Source organism: Oryx dammah, unplaced genomic scaffold (assembly GCF_014754425.2).
Source record: "Oryx dammah isolate SB20612 unplaced genomic scaffold, SCBI_Odam_1.1 HiC_scaffold_18, whole genome shotgun sequence".
Classification (NCBI taxonomy): domain Eukaryota; kingdom Metazoa; phylum Chordata; class Mammalia; order Artiodactyla; family Bovidae; genus Oryx; species Oryx dammah.
The window spans coordinates 23471711-23495096 of NW_024070202.1; the positions used below are offsets into that span (position 1 = coordinate 23471711).

General features: G+C 35.5%; 1 protein-coding gene across 2 annotated transcripts in view; it reads right to left on the reverse strand.

Annotated features, from left to right (window-relative positions):
• The window catches only part of DGKB (diacylglycerol kinase beta), an 856074-nt gene that overhangs the window by 517874 nt on the left and 314814 nt on the right, over window positions 1-23386 (reverse strand). For both annotated transcript variants that reach the window (XM_040260596.1, XM_040260597.1), the window contains exons 14-16: window positions 21530-21646; window positions 13367-13440; window positions 9047-9121 (exon numbers count right to left, since the gene is read on the reverse strand). In XM_040260596.1, coding sequence (XP_040116530.1) covers window positions 9047-9121; window positions 13367-13440; window positions 21530-21646 — 266 coding nt within the window. The remainder of the gene's footprint in view (window positions 1-9046; window positions 9122-13366; window positions 13441-21529; window positions 21647-23386) is intronic.

The window sequence follows — 23386 nt, forward strand, 5'->3', positions numbered from 1 at the left end:
CCTTCCCCAATGAGAAAGTAATTTTCCTGCCAACAGTGTGGTCAATGAGAAAGGCAACTAAAGGAAGAAAATTTCCAGTTGAACTAATATGAAACCCATTTGCTACTTGTGGGGGGAAATAAAGCTTTTAAATAGTATAAAAAGAAATGATCAAGATTAAACTAAAAATTCAATCCAATTCCATTCAAACTCATATTTTAAGATTCAAGACAATAACAACATATTGAGGAGAGTAAATGTCATTAAATTTTGAGGGCATAATAGGGACTTACAAAAAGACAGTCACTAATGAGAATCAATAAGATCAATGAAGCAAAAACAAGTGCAATGATAGTCTAACATAAATAGGCTTTCACCCTATATGAAGGATGTCAAATCAGTGGTAAAACGGTGAACTAATGAATAACTTTTGTTGGGACAGCTAGATTTTGATCTGAAGGAAAAAAGCATTCCATTCTGATGTCATCCTTTCTGTCCATGTATCTCTAAAAAACTTGTAATCTTCAAAGATTAAAGGTTAGAATTTAAAACAAAATATAAAGACTAAAATATATAAAGAATATTTCAGTAATTTTGGCTTGACAAAAATTTTTCTAAAACATAAAATTGAGAAAGCATTCAGCATAGAATTAACAGATGAAATTTTTATGTATTTATATGGACAAAAAAGAACAAACTATATAAGTTGAAAGCAACTAGAACAAAGTAAAAGAAAACTCTTCCAACATATATAAAATGATGATGTAAATACTTATGCCATAAGATTTTAAAATGAACATGAGAAAAGACAAATCAAAATGAAACTAGGCAAGTAAAAGGGCATATGCTTTACATAGGAAATAAAAAGTTAATATATGTAAGAAAAAGTGTTTGTTTGAATCATCTGTTGCTTTGGCCTTATTTGATTATAGAGGAAATATGCTGCTGAATACAATATCAGAACATCTATCAAACAAAGAAGCCAGCTATATTGACCCAAACAATGCGATAAGCATGTAGCCAAATGTAGGTCTGTGAGATATTGTTTTTCTAAATTTGAATAAAGATCAAAATAGATTCCTGATTCAGCCATATGAGGCAACCTACAAAAGTGGTAACACAAAAGATTCATGGTTGTCAAATAATTTAAAGTGATTATTTATTATTAATTTAATTGGGAAGTTACTCCAACTCCATCATATCAGTATGGCCTGTAATAACTATTATATAGCAATTCTTGGAATGTGAAGTCAAGTGGGCCTTAGAAAGCATCACTACAAACAAAGCTAGTAGAGGTGATGGAATTCCAGGTGAGCTGTTTCAAATCCTGAAAGATGATGCTGTGAAAGTGCTGCACTCAATATGCCAGCAAATTTGAAAAACTCAGCAGTGGTCACAGGACTGGAAAAGGTCAGTTTTCATTCCAATCCCAAAGAAAGGCAATGCCAAAGAATGCTCAAACTACCACACAATTGCACTCATCTCACATGCTAGTAAAGTAATGCTCAAAATTCTCCAAGCAAGGCTTCAGCAATATGTGAACCATGAACTCCCTGATGTTCAAGCTGGTTTTAGAAAAGGCAGAGGAACCAGAGATGAAATTGCCAACATCCGCTGGATCATGGAAAAACAAGAGAGTTCCAGAAAAACATCTATTTCTGCTTTATTGACTATGCCAAAGCCTTTGACTGTGTGGATCACAATAAACTGTGGAAAATTCTGAAAGACATGGGAATACCAGACCACCTGACCTGCCTCTTGAGGAATCTGTATGCAGGTCAGGAAGCAACAGTTAGAACTGGACATGGAACAACAGACTGGTTCCAAATAGGAAAAGGAGTACATCAAGGCTGTATATTGTCACCCTGCTTATTTAACTTATATGCAGAGTACATCATGAGAAATGCTGGACTGGAAGAAACATAAGCTGGAATCAAGATGGCCGGGAGAAATATCAATAACCTCAGATATGCAGATGACACTACCCTTATGGCAGAAAGTGAAGAGGAACTAAAAAGCCTCTTGATGAAAGTGAAAGAGGATAGTGAAAAAGCTGGCTTAAAGCTCAACATTCAGAAAAGGAAAATCATGGCATCTGGTCCCATCACTTCATGGGAAATAGATGGGGAAACAGTGGAAACAGTGTCAGACTTTATTTTTCTATGCTCCAAAATCACTGCAGATGGTGACTGCAGCCATGAAATTAAAAGACACTTACTCCTTAGAAGGAAAGCTATGACCAACCTAGATAGTATATTCGAAAGCAGAGACATTACTTTGCCGACTAAGGTCCATCTAGTCAAGGCTATGGTTTTTCCTGTGGTCATGTATGGATGTGAGAGGTGGACTGTGAAGAAGGCTGAGCACTGAAGAATTAATGCCTTTGAACTGTGGTGTTGGAGAAGACTCTTGAGGATCCCTTGGACTGCAAGGAGATCCAACCAGTCCATTCTGAAGGAGATCAGTCCTGGGTGTTCTTTGGAAGGAATGATGCTAAAGCTGAAACTCAGTACTTTGGCCATCTCATGCGAAGAGTTGACTCATTGGAAAAGACTCTGATGCTGGGAGAGATTGGGGGCAGGAGGAGAAGGGGACGACCCAGGATGAGAAGGCTGGATGGCATCACAGTCTTGATGGACATGAGTTTGAGTGAACTCCAGGAGATGGTGATGGACAGGGAGGCCTGGCGTGCTGCGATTCATGGGGTCGCAAAGAGTCGGACACGACTGAGCGACTGAACTGAACTGAACTGAACTGAATCTCCTAAATCAGTGGTTATCCATGCCATCTCCATATAACCAGTGGGGAGCTTTGTCTAGGCCCACACCTCAGATATCCTACATCAGGCTGTACTCCCAAACCCTCTTACAACCCATCCCTATGCCCTCATAGGGAGTCCTCCATTCTCATTGTTTAAGGATAAAATAAGAGGCACTCATTTTCCAGTGCCTCTCCATGATATATCAGAAGTAGCTGGCAGTAGGCTACAGTGGCAGTACAACTAAACCAGGAATAATTTGAGTATAAGGAAAAAAATGACATTCGACCAGTGGGCAATATCTCAAACAATAAAATTTCCTGTTTACCTTTACTGGATAGAGAGATGTTCAGAGTGGAGGAAACACATGAATTCAATAATACTGACTAATAACAAATATGTGTCACACTCTTAAGGAACTGGAAAAGACAAGAATGGACTTTTAGTGATGGGAGGAAAATTTATGTAAGTGAATTTCTCAGAGTGGACCCAGTATTGGGACTATTCCTGCTCCAAAGAAATGCCAGTTGGCAATTTTTCATAGTCACTCCATGAGTGTTCAAAACACTCATGTTCATTTTGGTAGGGACAGAAGCTCTGGAAGGGATAAACAACATGAATTTAACTTTAACAAGAAGAGTAGTTACTGACTCTGGAGTACTCAATTGTCATTGAATGATCCAATTATTGAATTCCAATATGTTACTATAGCTCAAGGGAATTTAACCCATTTACTTAAGGGTCACCTAAAGTCACTGGTCCCTTTCCATAATACAACTGCAGCCATTTGTCCTTACTACCTAGACATTGGTTCTAGAAATTGTACTAACTTTTCCTTCCCATTATGCCTTTGTCAATGGTCACAGCAAATGGCTTACTGAATGCTTTATCATATGCCCAGTCACTCAGTCAGGTCTGACTCTTTGAGAGACTATGGACTGTAGCCCACCAAGCTCCTCTGTCCATGGGATTATTCAGGCAAGAATACTGGAATGGGTTGCCATTTATTTCTCCAATGAACTATCATGGTGTCTCACATATTGCTGTCTCCTCTCAAGAAATGCCTTTCACTGAGAAGGAGGAAAGAGAGTGGGTTGATGCCCTAGAGACATAAAGGTCGTCTTATATGTTTTATCAGGGAGAAACAGTTGTTCATAGCACATTGAAATGACCTACTAAAGACTCATTCACTGAATCAGTAGGAGTACTAAGAAACAGCTATGTCATATATTCTGAACTATATGATGCTATATGAACTATATATATATGATATATATATGATTATATATCATATATATATTTGAACTATATGATGCTGTCTTACCCAATTCAGAAAATATGGTTCTAGAGCAAAAATGATTCTGAAGTTTGGGTATTGAAACTTATAATTTATTATAGTTAATACTCACTGTGAATCTTAATTTTATGTGTCAAATTGGCTAGGCAATGGATGTCCAGAGAGCTAATCAAACATTACTTTGGGTGTTTCTGTGAGGGTATTTTTCAATGAGATCTAATATTTAAATCAGTAGACTGTGTAAAGCAAACTGCCCTCTCTAAAACAGGTGAGCCTCATCCAATCAATTGACAGGCTGATAGAACAAAACGCTGATCCTATCCCAGGAATGAGAATTTTCCAGTGTGATCACCTTTGAACTAGGATACTGACACTTCTTAGTTCTATAGCAGTTTACCAGCCTGCGAAAGCAAAAATAAATATCCACTCTATAAATCTGGATTTGTCAGCCTCAATTAACATGTGAGCCAATTCCATATAATAAATCTTTCTTCATAATATATACTATCAGTTCTGTTCCAGTAAAGAACACTGGCTAATATACTCTTTCAAACATTTTGCTTCAGACTCTCTAGGTGTTTAACTCTTATGTTGTAAATGTTTTAACACCAAAGAGGAATGCTACCATTTGAGATAAAATTTTCATTGAATTGAAGCTGAAAACTAATACTTGGACATTTTGAGGCGCCTCATACCACTAGACAAATAGGCAAAAGTGACAAATATGATGTTGATTGGTATAAAACTGACTCTAACTCCCAAGGAGAAATAGATTCGCTGATCTACAATGGAAGTAGAGAGTACCAAATAAGATTTCTGCTCCAATCACTGGTTTAGTTGTAAGGGTGAGGTTACACACAGGACCAAACAACCCCCAATATTAGTGGCATAATCTTACAGAGGATTATTTATCATTCATTCTATGGAGATCTTGGTTGGGTAAGGCTGGGGACAGGGGCCCTCTCTCACCATATTTTCATGGCAATACTGCTGATTACCATGGTAAAGGAAGAGAAAAAGTGGAAACACTACTTTCTGGTCACACTTTATTGTAAGAGAAAGTCAGACACCACTCTTAACACCAAGGTGAAAGGAGTAAAGTCAAAATCAAGTGCCTGGAAGGAGATCTGGAAATATTTGCTAAACAGTTCTAGTAGTGCCATGTACCACCACACCTGTCGCTCAAAGTAAGTGAAAAATGAATTCTGCTCTACACAAGCAGTACAACCAAAATCTCAGACCTATCCGCTAAAACTACTTGAGTCCCTACACTAGGGAAACATTTCCAAGAAGCTGAGAAATGTTTTATGCTTCAGCTATAGCTTTTAATCAGTAGTAAAACTAGGACTACAGGCCTATAGATTTTACACATTTCATTCTTTGTATCATTAACACTGTCATTTAATGAAATTCACTTATAGTTAAATATACATTTTTCTTATTGTATTTATGTACATTGAGAGCAAATGGATAAAGATAAAGGAGAAAATACTCATCTCCAGAAATGTTTCCAAGAACCAGGACTTGAAGCTGGAGATAGTAACTATACAAGATTTTGGGTTATCTACATTTTAGGAAGACGTGTATTTTTGCTGACATATTTAGTAGCATTAGTAATGATTGGTATTTTTTTTTCAACTTTTATCTCAGAAAAGAAAAGATATTGGATAATTTGGTGTTGGATGGTGGTGAACACATACTGTTTACTCCCGCCAAGAATTTGTCTTTCATGCTCAGGTTATGACATCCTCATCTGGCTTTGAGGAAACAAATAATTCGATAGTAATCTTGTAAATCAAGAAGCCCTGTTCCAAAGTGCTAACACGGTAACATGAGAAACGAGGAAAACCAAAAACATGAATCTCCTAAGGATTTGAATCTTGAATAGAGGAATAAGGATACCTAAAGCATTTGGAATCAGTTTCTCTTAGGAGTAACCTATGGACTCTGTCTTCTTAGGCAGAGTTTCCTCAAACAGTTCTTTTCTTTCTTTCTTTTTTTTTTTAATTGAAGGATAATTGCTTTACAAAATTTTGCGGTTTTCTGTCATACATTAACAAGAATCAGCCACTCCAACTTGAGGAGTTGCCTCAAACTGCTCTGATTCCTATCTTTTCTGAAATATATTTCTTCATTTTTCCATTAATTCTATGAGCAACTTCATAACTTTTCAGTAAACTCTATTTTGGATCAGAAACTAGATTTTATTCCTGTTGTTTATAGGAAAGTCTATCTAATGCCATTTCCAACTTTAAAACTGATTACCATGCAAATAAAAATAAGGATATATTTTTACCTTTGACAAAAATAAAAATTACTGAAGATAGCCAATTTAAAAGATGTTATGGGAAATAAAACATTATATATTGCTTTGGGGATTATAATTCAATACAAAATTTCTGTATAGTAATTCAGCAGAACCTGACAAGTAAAATTTAAGATATTTGAATATGCTTCTAAAAACAGATTGATTGTTAAATTTTTCCAATAATTTTAAAGTGCAGGCAATATAAATATTTCGCAGTAAGAGTGGCTAAAAAAAAACAAAACTATGGAATACTGTACAGCTCTTAAAAACATTTAAGCTTATCAGTATCTACTGAATTCGGACAATATTTACCATATGCTTTTGAGCAAAAAGAAGCAAGCTGCAGAGCAATAAAAAACTATACTCTAAATTATACAAAAGATCTATTTCTCTATACAAAACATACATGTAGGTCTATATATGAATACACTGTATATATACAAATGCATTCACTCAGTCTTGTCTGACTCTGTGTGTGATCCCAGGGACTGAAGCCTGCCAGGCTCCTCTGCCCATAGAATTTTCCAGGCAAGAATACTGGAGTGTGGTACCATTTCCTACTCCAGAGGATCTCCCTGACCTAGGGATTGAACCTATGTGTCTTGCATCTCCTACATGGGCAGGCAGATTCTTTACCATTGTACCACCTGTGAAGCCCTAATATACATATATTAATATCTATATTTATAGAAGGTCTTAGAGGATACACACAAACAATTTGCAATGATAATACCCTGAAAGGTGCTAGACCTTAAAATGGGGCCCTTAACTTAATCTCTAAATTATATTCATTGTAGTGTGGAATTATACAAGTGCATATTTTGCTTTCATTTTTCAAAATATTAAAATAGATAAGGTAATAGGATGCCTAACAGTCAAAGAGTAAAAGGAAACATGTAATATGTATTTAAAGTACAGTAGAAAAAAATGAAATGTGAAAAGAAGGCTAAAATCAATGTTACTATAGTATATTTACATAAAGCTACACAGCAATTATGTTATTAACTAACATTACCTCAAATGATACTGATAACAAATAAAATTCATCAGGGACATATTATGTAGTAAGTACTTCATGGAACTCATCCCAAATTTGCTTCATAACTATCCTATGATGCTGGTACTATTTCTTCATTTCATGGAGAAGATTATGACAACACAGGGCAGTTAAATGATGAGGTTTATAATTATGAGTCAGCAGACATTTAGTTTAACTATAAAATACAAGCAAATTCTAGATTTACTTGGTCTAGTGGAGCTACAGAGGTCTTGGAGTAGCTAAACTTCTTAAAGCACAGTTCCTTAATCCTGCAGTGAGTGCTGAATAAGTCGCTTCAGTCATGTCCAAGTCTCTGTGATACTAGACTGTAGCCTGCCAGGCTTCTCTGTTCATGAAGATCTCCAGGCCAGAACACTGGAGTGGGCTGCCGTGCCCTCCTCCAGGGGATCTCCCCAGCCCAGGGATGGAACCCACATCTCTTATGGCTCCTGCCCTGGCGCACAGGTTCTTTACCTCTAGTGGGAAGCCCCTGCAGTGTGAGAGCTATTCTTTTGAAGTGCAGAGAATATTAAAGAACAAGAAAAAGAGGCACCCTGCTAGAGCATCTGTGTTAATATCAAGGCTTTACTTTTGCTTGTCTTTGACAAGGCTGGAACTTACTGCATGTGGCTGAGTTAGTCAAGAATCTGATCATGATCCTCTACTGGGGTTTGACAAAGGCAGTGTTCTGAACTAAATTCCTATGGGGAGCCTGCCTTCTACAGCAAGGTGGTTCCACCCATCACTGCTCAGCATTTGAAACTGGCCCTGGACAACAGGTAGCAGGGAGGGAAGAAAAAGATGAGTATCAGTGTGGGAGCCTGTGCTAATTAATTGCATATAGTTTCATTTATCTAACAGAAGATTTGATGGCATACATTTTATTCTGAGCATTTAAGAGAAAACTTTAACATTTGCTTTCTCATTTCTGAGAATAACCTAGAAGACTTACTTTGATCATACTGACATATTTTTCAAAAAGAACTTTGTTTATAGACCTTTTTTCTACTTCATCTGGTATAATGTTTCCTATCATGTTGATAGACAGAAATCAGATCAGTGAAAGATGACATTAATTAGTTAAACAGGCCAAACTAATAATGATTTATTTCAGTGCAGACTGATGACATCAAAAGTATATGGTATCTGTTGAAAAATAATTGTATTTCACTACATCTTGCCTATTACAAAGTATCTTATATGAGAGTGATAGTTATTGGATTTTGTAGGTAGTAAATGAAAAAATCACATTATGATTTCCAGTCTTTGTTAACCAGCATGTTTTCTTCTGTAGTAGATCTATATCTTACACTTAATAAAGAAAGGAAAAGAGAGCAGCACTTCCAACCAAAAGATGGTTTAGTTATTTCAGCATCCAGCTAATACACGTGTATGTTTGTGGTGCAATTATTATTATTATTATTAACATTAGCATAGTATGAGAATTACTTCACAATATTTTTAAAAGGAGGACAATCTGATTGAAACAGGTCATTTTGAAAACCAGCATCTGCATTAGTTACTCTTACGTAGTTGATATTTAGTGTTGTTATCTATACTAATCTGGCTGCTGTATTTGAATAACATTATTTCTAGGTTTGTCAGGCTGCTTATTTAATTAATTAGTATTAAATAAGTTAATGGCAATAATATATTTAGACTTACCCTGGCATTGGTCCATTTCCAGCAAGACTGTAAACCTGACGAGGATTTAGTAGGTATTGGAATTTTCTGTAAATTCTATAAAGGTGAAAACATAGAAGAAAAAAATTAAATTTAGTAGTACCTCCAAGTTTTTATTCTAAAATGCACACTGATTTGGAACATTCTCTATCCTGCTTTTGCATATTATTTATCTCATAAGATTTCAAATAAATACTTTAAAATACCAGGATAAAATTAAATATCTTTTCTTAATAGATCCTTGTGTAATTTACAAATTGGACCACCCTAACAGAGATGAAAGTTATTTATCCCATATATATAATGGTTTTGGACACTTTGTATGTATGTATGTTAGTGAAGACTGTGATCCATCTGCTTAATTACTTCATATAAACAATCAGCTTGATGAGCTACCTCACAAAATTACTAAACTGTTTCACCAGGAACATATCAAACAATTCATTTTTTTCTGAAATAAATTAATCATTGTATAACCAATACAATAGAAATGTTTCCAAGTATACACACATCCCATATCAGAATTCTGAGGCAAAATGTCACATGTAAAGAAATATATTTAGTTTTTAAAATTAGTTTTTCCATACATGTGAAAATATTACTATATATCTTTAATGCATCCATCTCATGTTTACTGATAGGGCTTCTTCGATAGCTCAGTAAAGAATCCACCTGTAATGCAGAAGACCCCAGTTTGATTCCTGGGTCGTGAAGATCCCCTGTAGAAGGGAAAGGTTACCCACTCCAGTATTCTGGCCTGGAGAATTCCATGAACTGTATAGTCCATGGGGTCACAAAGAGTTGGACATAACTGAACGACTTTCACATACACACACACGTTTACTGATAGAAATCTCCAAATATCTGTTTATATCATCCCACTTCCTTGAGCAATACCCTTGCATTCTAGATCTTGAATAATGATTACCACCCAGTGTCTTAAGAATGATTTTAGTCATTCTCGGGACCTCTTTTTCCCCAGCACCCGAAACAGAGGACAATCCTGTACCTTCTAACTGAGTAATGTCTACCATACCTGGTTATTCTATCTCATGCCTTACTTCAGGCTTTCAAGTTCTCTCACCAGATCTGTGAAAGTCTTGCCTATACAGCGTTCTTCTGTTCTGCTACTTAAGTACAGTCATGCTGTTTCCAAGAAGAAAAGTCACTGCCAGTCAGGAAACATATACAATATTTTATTATATTTTCTCATCTTTCTCCTCCTTCCTCTTAAATTTCAACCCCAATGAATATCTTCTGGCTCCCTACCAAAACAGCACATCCATCCACAATTATGTCTTTTTTTTCCCTTTACCTGTCTAATACCTGCTGCTGCTGCTAAGTCACTTCAGTCATGTCCAGCTCTGTGCGACCCCATAGACGGCAGCCCACCAGGCTCCCCCGTCCCTGGGATTCTCCAGGCAAGAACACTGGAGTGGGTTGCCATTTCCTTCTCCAATGCGTGAAAGTGAAAAGTCAAAGTGAAGTCGCTCAGTCTTATCCAACTCTTAGCCACCCCATGGACCGCAGCCTACCAAGCTCCTCCATCCATGGGATTTTCCAAGCAAGAGTACTTAGAACCAACTCAAAAGCTAGACTTTTGAGTCTTCAGAGACAATGACTGTTTTCCTCTGAACTTCTATGGCAACTTTATTTTAAACACGCTTAACTAAGCTTCTACCTTGGGGTTGCTGTAGAAAATCTATTTATGTGTCTGCCTCCCTGTAGGACTATATCTTCTATCTCATCCCATTTCTAGCAGAGACTAGATTCTCTCAAGTGTTGCCATCGAAATGATGTGTGAGCACTTCCACAGCTGTTGATGGGTATGGGAAACTACCTATGTGTGAATATTTATTTCTGTGACCTTTTCCTGCTTACCTAATACATCAAAGAAGAAAATCTACATATTTTGAAAGGAAAACCCTGAATGCTGTGCTGTGTGCTTAGTCGCTCAGTCATGTCTGACTCTTTGTAAACCCATGGACTGTAGCCTGCCCAGCCTCCTCTGTCCACGGGGATTCTCCAGGCAAGAATACTGCAATGGGTTGCCATGCTCTCCTCCAGGGGATCTTCCAAACCCAGAAATCGAACCCAGGTCTCCTGCATTGCAGGTGGATTCTTTAGCATCTAAGCCACCAGGGAAGAAACATATTTTGAAAAGAAAACCCTGAATAGAATCCCATTATTGGTGAAAGATGGCTCCTATGCATTCAGGACAATTTATGATCACACACATAATTCATCTCCTTTAAACATATTTACAGTTCTTTTGATTTTGAATGGTCCTTGTTAGTGTATAAAGGACAAAACATAAATGAGTGTGCATACTGCTGCTGCTAAGTCGCTTCAGTCGTGTCCGACTCTGTGCGCCCCCATAGACGGCAGCCCACCAGGCTCTGCTGTCCCTGGGATTCTCCAGGCAAGAACACTGGAGTGGGTTCTCATTTCCTTCTCCAATGCATAAAAGTGAAAAGTGAAAATGAATTCGCTCAGTTGTGTCTGACTCTTAGCGACCCCATGGAGTGTGCATATAGGAGAACTCAAATATCCTCCTTGCCCCATTAAATTTAATTTATTGATAATTTCAGTGTATCTATCTATATTTTTTAAAGAATTATTTTTAGGTACTAGGAGAAGAGGGAGAAAGATATTTCATTTAAGGGTCATTTGGCATGATTAATGTTATTTTAATTTGAGGGGGATTTTTCCACTTGAAAATTTTTTTTACTTTATACTCCATTTGTTTCTAATTTCAAATATGAACTTTAGTCTCATCTATTGCTTTGTGAAGAGTGTGCTTCTTTTCAAGATATCTATAACATAAACAACAACAAACTATGAGTAGTAAAGGAGGAAATGATTTTATCATCATCATTACTATTTCATGTGTTTAAAAGTAAGGCAAGTAGTCTCTTTAGTAAAACATTATAAATACTTTATATCAATAAGCCACTAGTTATTTAAAATAATTTCTATCATATTTAGCAGAGTTTAAAATATATATGGTGATAAAAAGGGAAAACTTTTTAAGGAGAAATAATATTTTATTGAATGGAAAATGACCATTCTTCATTTAACTGAAATAAAGTTGGAAAGTTAAATGATAGAAAAGGAAATTACTTTTCAAAATTCCATTATTCATAGAAACATTTCAACTTCATTATTTGGTAAAACCACAATAGAAATTTCTATTGTATTATCACAGTGTTTTTGTGAGTGCTTTTATCTGATTGCTCATTTTTTGGCAGGGATCAGTAAAAATTTCTAGAAATTATTAAGGTATCAGGTAACAACTAAATTTCTGTTTATGACACTATTTAGGAAGGAATGATGCTAAAGCTGAAACTCCAGTACTTTGGCCACCTCATGCGAAGAGTTGACTCATTGGAAAAGACTCTGATGCTGGGAGGGACTGGGGGCAGGAGGAGAAGGGGACGACAGAGGATGAGATGGCTGGATGGCATCACTGACTCGATGGACATGAGTCTGAGTGAACGCCGGGAGTTGGTGATGGACAGGGAGGCCTGGCGTGCTGCGATTCATGGGGTCGCAGAGAGTCGGACACGGACTGAGCGACTGAACTGAACTGAGGATGACATAAAATTTACTCTTCAGTGTGGCAACTTTCATATCTTTAGTAATTATTAGAATTTAATCACTAATTTTACAAAAAGGAAAAAAAAATAGTGTCCACAAGAGTCCTGAGACTATAGGTAATGCAGCTCATTATTATTCTGAGTAAATATACTGTTCTTCTCCAGTGTATATGTCATCATGTTCTCCAAACACACATGCAGATAATCCTTAAAATATATTTTGTCTAGAAGCTGAATGTAAATTCCATTTCTCACTACTGGGCAGGTGATGAATTTCGTTCCTTACTACTGGGTGATGATTTACCTGAAGTCACCTGTTGACCATCTAGAGAACGAATTTTCATCCAGCTGTATTTATGGAGCTGTGCTATATGCAAAGCTCTTTATTAATGGCTAGGGAAGTAATAGGCAGGGTGGAGAGAATTCAGATATCTGAGATATGATAATAAAATCTCTGCAAAAGGCCATTACTATATTAAAATTTCAACTGTAAAACAGGGAGAGATCATACCAATATACATTGTTACACAGAGATGACAGCACCATTTATTTCACATTAAAATTACTGAACCGTGAAGGATAATAGTTTTAAATGTTTTTATACCATAAATTTAGTTTCTCTTTTCACATGTATAGGACATAGTAATAAAGCTGATTTTTTAAAAAAAAAATCAGTAAATAAAGCTGATTTTTAAAAACATACCGTTCTCCTTGCTTCCCACCACTTTTGGGGTTCACAAAAACTAAAAGTGGATGAGTACCAGGAACTGGAGTGATCTAGAAGAAAAGGTGAATATGTGGACAAATTATTTACATTAGATATAAAGAGAACTCCTTGTTATTTCTACTTTATGACAATCCAATTAGCAAATTCAAGAATAGGGTTCTTTTGTCCTATAATGAGGAGATAAACAGCACAGATAGATAATAGATACTAGATCTATTTAATAACCTAGTTAAATCCTATGCTTTGTCTCCATATGTATCAACAAGAATACCCACTCCACTAGGAACAGGGGCAGAGGGTAAGGCAGGTATAATATGGAAAGAGAATAACCTCTCAGTAGCTATGAGATGAAAACCATAGGTCTAATTGTGGGACACTGAATAAACCACCCAGAATAAAGCAGACTATAGTGGGGAAGAAAGTTAGGAAAGAAAGAGCTCAAATTAGATCCATCTTAGAAATGATCCCTACTCCAGAGCTTTGTAGCACATTTGGAATCCATCTTCCCAACGACTTGTGAATGAGACTCTAAATAAGGTTGTTTGAGGCCACTTTCAGCCTGAGTCCCCATCTGCACAGCACCTCCTCAATGCTTTCTTTTCCTACTTGAGAAGCAGAATGCCAGTTAATCCAGGCTACTTGCTAAATAGGAATTCATTAAATTGACTGAGTCCCTATAGGCCATGCACTTTTCATCATTATATACTTGATTTAATCCAAAAAAGTGCCTGTTCTAGTGGAGCTTATAATCTGGGAGATAAACATGAGAAACAAATAAATATATATTTAGTAATGAAAAGTATCACCAGAAACAAAGCAGGTAAGGTAATAGCATTTCATTGACGAGGGGGAGAAATTATCTTTTGATAGAGTGGCAAAGAACACTTGTATTTTATTCAAGTTCAATGTTAAGAGATAAGCTCTTTTAAATAAAATTATTTCTATTCAGCGTATGACTGTGTAACTCCCATTTAAACATAGTTTGATGATAATAATATTTTAATAATAAAACATGCAACTAACATAACTCTCTAAATAAATATTAAGTTGAAAGGTTTTAGATCAGTCTACTTTTTGAAAGTAGATTCGAAATATCCTTTATTGCTCTGGTTTTTTTCCCTTAGAAAGTACTTGAAATATTCAATGAGGAGATTAAAAACAACCATTTCATCATATCATCTTTTTTCCTTTTACTTGTTAAGCAATATGTTGAAATATCCTACCAATCTATTTTCTTCTAATTCTTGTGAAATGCCATTTTTCTAATGATTATAGGCACTGAGAAATTGGTGACATCTTCAGACTGTACGAGGAGGTTGAATAAAACATTCACAGTTCTTCTACTCTTATGTAACTTGTTCTTCTCACAAGCTATTTTTTCTGACTCAGTTTTACTTCCCTTTGTAAAGAGGGCACATGGATTTTGTTTCTGATTAGTCTCTCATTCAGCTGGGAGATGAGATGGATGAGCTGAACCTGGAGTAAGTTTCCAGCTCTTCTCCCCTGAACTCCATGAGCTCAATTATTACTGTACAGAAGGTGCCTCTGAGGTTAAGCCATTGTGTTCCAAACTTGCAGTGCGTCTTCCCCTCACTCTCATTCCAAAACACACCTCTGACAACTAGTATTCAGTCTCCTTTACTTCTCACTCTAGTACAAATCAGATGGCACTCCTAACATTGTCACATGCAAAAAAGTAACAGATGTGGATCTTAGTGTTAACTTCATTTAAATTGCTAGTCCTTATTTTTAAATGGAAGTGGCATTCTCAAGATAAATAAAAATTGTTAGGAAAACATAGCCTCTGAACCCAAATACTAAGTTAGGGTGATCATCTGAAAATTCAACATTCAGCTTACCATTACATGCGATTACATTACATTTATTTGGGCAAATTTTCTCATTCACTTGAAAATACATCCTGGAATGTCTTTCAGAAAGGTTTATTAATTGAAATGTTGAAAGACATAATTATGATTTATCAAAAAAGCTTGGTATCATACAACAGAAAATTGTGTTCTGAGGAAACATTATTATGAAGATCCCACCAGAATATAGTATAATCTGTTGTTTAGTCACTAAGTTTTATCCAACACTTGTGTCAACCCCATTGACTATAGCCTGCCTGGCTCTTCTGTCTGTGGGATTTCTCAGGTAAGTGGGTTGTCATTTTCTTATCCAGGGTATCTTCCCAACCCAGGGATCAGACTCACACCTCTTGCACTGGCAGGTGGGTTCTTTACTACTGATCCACTAGGGAAGCTCCTATATAGTCTGCCGAGGATCTCAAGATACAAAAACCTAGATGTCGTTTTTAGGAGTCAGTAGATGGATAATTATGTCAAATGGATTAAAAAATATGAGAGACTCTAAATAAAGAATTTAGGATAATGATGATACTCTACACGTCACAAAAGTTAAGTACCAAACAAATGGAAGAACAGAAATAAAACCAAGCTATCAAACTTTTCCTCACACAGCCCCTTCCCATAAATTAGACTTGCAAAATAATACTATATAAAAATAAAACATTAAACACTTCAATATTTATTTGTAAGTTATCAGAGACTACAGAATAGTGCCTATTTGACCATTATTCTAACAGATAAGTCACCTGACCTAACATAACTTCCACTGAAGGAGCAATATGTGATTCCATATCAGAACCACAGAAATTCTGGTATCAGGGGATCATTTAACAATGGTGGTATTTATGTAAGAAATGTGATGGTTTCAGGCAAATCAGCATCTTTTTCAACACTCATTCAAAAAGCTCCAGAATTCTGCTAAACCTTGTTACTATAAAGTCTAGCATACTAAATTTGGGTAGGAGACCAAAGACTGTGTTTTTAGATTTGAGAGCCAAAGACCCACAGTACTACAGAGCCATTTTCAAGTCTGATGAGTTAAAAATAAACAACTACTGTGTTCACTTATAGTCCTGAAGTGAGAAGCAGCACGTTCTGGGAGATGGTGAAGGACAGAGAAGCCTGGTGTGCTGCAATCCATGGGGTCGTAAACAGTCAGACATAACTGAGCGACTGACCAACAAGAGGCAGCATCTTAGTGACAGAGACTATAATTTGTAAATTAAGTCTCATATTCCTCTTCATCCTCAGTAAAAGAAGCCCGGGCTTTTAGGATTGCCTACATATGAGAACATTCTCTTACATAAACATAACACAACCATAAAAATCAAGAAGCTAGCATGATTCTGAACTAGTTTCTTTTGTTATAAAAGCGTTATTGAGACAACTGATGAAATTAGAATGAAATCTGAAGATTAGATAGCACTAATACATCAATTTTACCTTCAAGTTCACTAATTGTCTTTTGAATTGTACCTAATTTATAATAACCTAAATAAAATGTAAAAGAATTACTTTGAAAACTGATTTATTGTCATCCTGAAATCTCATATGCATTTTGTTATAGATTTTAGTGGGATGGGAAAGAGTAAGACAAAAATACAAATATGTTTAAAATTCTTCTGTGCCTGTGTGTGTGCTCAGTCATGTCTGACTCTTTGCGATGCCATGGACTGTAGCCTGCCAGGCAGGCTCCTCTGTCCATGGAATTTTCCAGGAAAAAATACTGCAGTGGTCAGCCATTACATACTCCAGGGGATCTTCCCAACTCTTTGACCTTGGAAGTACATATTTATATAGCACTTGAAATAATTTCAAGTGGAACAATATATAAAACAGATGAAAAGCAAATTACTCTGTCTGATATGTAAAAGAACCCTGAACCTGTTCTCGGCTTCCCATCACACGACTCTTGTGCTGGAGGTATGTCTATGGAATCCTTCTCAGAGCAGTCTTTAAAAAAAACAAAAACAAAACATTGGGAATGGGTAATACAGTATAGCAAAGAAAACACTGATGGTGGGGGAAAGTGTTCAGGAATATTTTATAGCATGTGTGATACTTGAAATCCTGCAGAATGGTTCTAAATTAGGTGTGAAGGCACTACATGCAGTAGGAAACAGCTCATACTGGATTCTCTGTAAAAATAAATCACGCAAGACTGCATTTACTCATATAAAGGAGCAGTTTCATTTATATATTGTAAACACTTAGAATATGGCTTTAGAGTCAGACTGGTTTGGGATCCCAGCTCAACCATTCTCTCGACATATACACTCTCCCTTAGCGAATTCATACGTGATGGTATTAAGTGCAATCAATATGCCTTTCTGTCCCAAATTCATGTCTACTCTCACCCCTGAATTCTAGATTCACGTATCTGTCTGCCCACTCAATACTTCTATTTGGATGTTGAACAGCATCAGACATTTTACTACAAATTTTATTTATCCAAACCCTCTCCATCTCAGTCAATGGCAACTCCATCATTTCAGTGCATGGGCCAAAGTTCTTGGCAATGCCCCTACTCTTCACTTCTTAATGAGACCCAATCTCCCTATCTTACATAAATTATAGACAAGGCCGATTCTCAGCCCTGACACATCTTATTCAGTTCCATATTTTCATTTATAACCGAGCACATTTTATATATATGGAGACCAGAACTCATTTTAGAGGTTGTTATAATACCCAAAATATAGAATAGGAATTCTAGACTTAAGAGACTTAAAATGACAATGAAGAGCTGATTATAAGAATCAGTAAGCCTGAGGACCCCAAAATGGACATACATATACATATAATCAAAGAAAAAGAATAAACTTGATACCCATGCTATACATTTCTGTATAGTGCATATATGCATGTGTAGTTTACAGTTTGGGGAATTATAAGAATGAGATAATTATAAATAATAAAAACAGTAGGGAAAGAGAAAAGCAGTTGTGGTGGGCACAACACTAGTTCACTTTTAGATATTTCATTGTAAAGGTTCCTCTTTATGTTTTGCTAAGAGTATTACACACTATAGACTTTTTGGTTTGTAAGTGACACATTTCGGAAATTTTTCTCAAAAGCATATTGAGGGACAAGGTAACGTTGGCATAATACAGTTTAAACAACTGTTCTGTTTTTCTAATTGTTTGTTCTCATGTAGCGAATCATCTGTATTTTCACATCGTTTGCATGTTTCAGTTACATTTGATCATATGTATTAAATGTAAACCTGTGGTGTGAGCGATGACAAAGACGAAGTGCCTAACCACCTCTATTTGAAGTCCCCTAGGACTTGGGTTAATTAATGAGACTCATCCTAAGGTTATACATGATCTATTACTTCCTCTAATTAGAAATAATAATCCTGATCATTATGCTGGTTAGCTGGAAAGAAGTAAGATGAATGTGCTTAACTGTGATTAATAGTCTATAAGCCATGTAGATCTCTTCTGTCACTGAGTTATATGCAAACTGGGCTGCAACTCAATGCTTTTTGGTGATATATATTTTTATAACTTGCAGAAAATTAATTTTCTGGAAGATATTTTTAAATTTTGTGACAAAGAATAAGCATTTTATTATTTTAAAATTGATTACCACAACAAAAATTATTTTTCCATTTTGTATGAAATAGCTATCCAATAATTTATTGTCCACTTTTTAAATATTTTCTCCCAAATTATGTGAATACCTATGTGCACCATATTTTAGTCCATTCTGCTGAGGTGAAAGAGACTGCATGTGAAAGTGAAAGTGAAGTGATTATGTACAAATATTTTTAAGATAAAAATTAAAGTGATGATGATCATAGTATTTACTTACTGATGTGTTATAAGGGCTGATGCCTTCCCTTTGCTAACCAACAAATTTACCTGACAATTTTATATGCCAAGGAAAACTATAAAGTTATTATCTGGTTAGAAAAAGGAAACACATACACAGAGAAAGTTAATCTCCTATTTTTTTGATATGATTTAGTTATAATAAGATTGAAAATTTTGCATCCTATAGAATAAAAAAAGAAAGTACATCTTATATTGCTATGTCAGTTTAAAGTCTTTAGAACACTCTGCATGCACCATTTAGTTTTGGTTTTGATGTTTGAGGTAAGACAGGTGTAACTATAGAAATATTAAGAAAGAGACTAAAGCAGTTATAATTCTAGCACTTTCAAATTTTTGTTTCAAAATTTGCAAAAGTAGTACATGGAAGAGCAAGGAGGTCAGAAATTTAGCATTTCTAGACCTGTTAAAATTTGTTAACCAAGGGAACAGCAATCTCAAGACTGTAACACAAACTCTGAGTCTGATGGCCTTCATTCTCACCTCACTAACTGAAAGGCCCTAGGAATAATTTTACTTTAGAACATCAATGTATTCATTTTTAAAGTGGTAATAATAATATTTATTATATGTTGGAGACAAGAATTCATAATTATCTCAGACATCACTGAGAAAGATCACTTAATATTCATAAAATATTATCACAGTGGCTAGCATATACTGTTTAACAATTGATGCATGTTTCCCATCCATGTATGTTGGAAGTATGTTGTGAAATATATTTGAATTTTAAAATCTGTGGAAAATATTTAAATTTCAAAATTAGGTTTCCTTTTGTTATTTTTATTGCAGGAACCCAGATTAAGTATAGATTTAAACTAACCAATATCATCAACTGACCTATTAAAACTATAAATGTTGATTATTTTTCACTAAAAATTTCACAGGATCACTAACCTAAAAGTTTTTACTATCATAATTGTGGATAAATTTTATATTTGGGACTTTCAATGATATTGCTTAACACACAAGTATGCCTTTCAAAATGTGTAGACATTGACTTCCTCTTTTGATAATTAACTTCTATACTCTCTAACCAATGTAAATAATTTTATTATTCAGAATTTCCTCTTCTTACATTTGAATTTAATGACTCATAAACAATTTTCTATTCACAATGTTTTATTATGTCAAAAAATCAGTAATCTGATTATCGACATGTAAGCAATAATTATTGTTTTCAGTGAACGAAAACAATGAAAAAGAAAGCATTTAGGCAACTACCATGTGATCTCAACTGTCCTTGCAAACGGAGGACATAAAAGACATAACCCATAGAACCACAGATAAAATAGTAAGTGAAAAAGATATAAAATAATAGATATTGAATTGAAGTATGTAACATACTGTATCTTTGTGTGGTAAGAGGTTGGTAAATTTTCTTGGAGAACATGAAAATGCAGCATATGCTTAAGGAAAAGAATTAGACATTGGAAGAGAGAAACATACAGGTAGGAAAACAAAACAAAAATGACTTCAGCACACAAAACAACAACAAAAACTTAATCCATAGATTAAGCCAAGTTCTTTGATTGTGTTCATGTTTGAAAGGGACACAGGTTCAATTCTTGGTCCAGGAAGATTCCACGTGCCATGGAGCAACTGAGCTCAGGGGGCCACAACTACTGAGCCCGCATGCTACAATAACTGAAGTCTGAGTACCTAGATAGAGCCTGTGCTCTGCAGCAAGAGAAGCCACCACAATGAGAAACCTGAGCACCACAAGAAAGAGTAGCCCCTATTCTCTATAACTAGAGAAAGCTAGTGCACAGCAATGAAGACACAGCACAGTAAACTAGTAATTAATTAATTAATATTAAACATTGAAAATATAGATGGTAAGAAATGTTTCTCTTGATGTCAGGGACCCCTAAGGGTAACTCAGAGATTTTTAAAGTACTAAAAACATGATTTTGAGTTACCTTTGAGATACATATATGCAGTTTCAATGTCAACTTAAAACACTGGAAGATATGGATAAATTATAATGGATTCTTTATTTTTATTATTGATTTGAAAAAAATTCTACACAGAAGAGTTCATTTTATTATTTTCTGAAAACATTTTTTTCAGTCAAAATGACTTCCAAATAGATACAATAATATATATAGGGAGAAAGTATGCTTGGAAATAAATAATGCATATATATATAACAAATGTGTATATTTAATACTAATTTGCAAAAGCTTCAGATTGACAAAAGATCTCTTATCAATTTAAGTTTAAATGAAGACAACGTCGTAAATGATTAATCTAATCAGAATGTCACTCTGTCAATCAATCTTGATAAATTAATAAAAATGTTTCTAAAATTATCTACTGAACAAATTTGCACGTTAAATAAATGTGTTGATAGCTGGACATATGCCCTTCTAAGAGCACCAAAGTAACAAATATGAAAGCTACTAAAATTTGGATTAAAATAATCCTACCTGCAGGCCTTGTCCATCCACAGTAACGGAGTTGGCTCTTTGCATTTTGTTCTTGTCGGTCACTTTGTTTGACTGATGGGAACCACCCTTTTCCCTTTTCACTGTCGCTTGTCTTTCCTGTTACGAAAAAATCTTGTATCAAAATATTGAAAATATTTAATTGCTTTACTACAAAGACAACATAGAGAAGAATCTCATGGCTACTAACTTGGACCCAGCTTCCTAATTTGGGGTTTCTAGTGAATAATATGAAACCAGATGCTTAGAACTGGCTCAAAATATATGATAGATGCATGACCAAAATATCAGTTAAATAAAGGTGGTGAAAGAAAACCAAAACATATTATCATAGGTGTCCAATTATGACTCTGTTAAAAGTTCTTAAGGACTACTAAAGCTAATCATTTTCATAAACAATGGTACAGATAATACTACAGGACTGTAAAGAAATTTGTACTGAGCACTAAATTTAATGCTTATAAATACATGCAATAATGAAAATAGACCCTTAAACTACTATTGATCAAGAGTGACATAAAACTTAAAATATACATTCCTTCCCAGCTAATACTTATATTCACCATAACAGAAAACATTTTCGTAGTTGTCTTTTCCTGTTTCTATTACTTCTCCTCTCACTCTTTCCAACCCAACCCAATAAACCTTTATCACCATTAATCCACCAAATCACCTTTTATTCAAATCACCAGTGACCTGCTCATTTGCTACACTTGTTGATCAGTCTTTAACTTCTCAATTTTTAAGCAGCATTTGACAGAATTGACCTTTTCCTTCTAGAAAATTTGGTTCAACTGGGTTCCAGAACACTTTTCTTAGCTCTCCTCTTACTTTACTAACTTCTCCCTAAGTCTTTTCTGTTTTTCCTCCTCCAGCCTTATAATCTCAACGTTTAACCCTTGACCTTTCCCTTGGGCCTCTCATCTTCACTGTCTACACACACTCCCTGGGTAACTTCATTTACACCCAAGGCTTTCAACTTCAATTTGATAATGAAGACTAAGTTTATATTCCCTGTTGAGAAAAGGAATATTCTTGCCATATCAGGAAACAAGGATATCAGAGAGATCAGCAATTGCATCCCTCTAAATGTGGATTTCTGACCCCTAAGGGCAACCAAGAAGAACATTACCACCTTGCTCCAGCCACTCCCTATGGTGAGCACTGAGGAACTCAGGGTGTGAAAAAAATGCAGGATACTGGTCCTAGATGGCTGAGATGCATATGAAGGGAATGATGTCAGTGTCCAGACTCTTGCATCTTCCCAGACAGAAAAAGCTCCAAATTTCTTAACCTGAGATATCTGGTTTTAATTCACAAAAATATTTTTGATGTTCATACTACCTGCCTTTTGTTGCAAATTTCTATATATCCTGACTCCTGCCCCCACATCCTCAGAGCAGATCTCTCAGGGTTACTTGAAAGGCTGTCTCCTGGGCTTGAAGTCCTAAAAATTCCCACCAAATAAAACATAACCCTGAGCTTTTAGGTTGTAACTATTTTTTTAAGTCAAAACTGTTGAGATTTTCCCCAGGAGCTTAATTCCTATAAATAAATGCCCTTTCTCTCTGTCCACATAAGTATCTAGAATGCATATGAATCCTGAAACAATAAAAACTAATTAAAAGTTTCTCCCTATCCACCTGAAAAATAAATCCCGAACTGGATGATTATTCATCATATCTATCATTACATGTTTTAAGCCCCCTTTATCTTATTTGCCTTAATTATTGTGGCCATCACCTTAATGAGTCAATCACTTTCCATTGTGTCTCCCTCCAGTTGATTCTGTATGTAACAGCCACACTCATCCCTTATTATTGCAATCCAGCTACACCA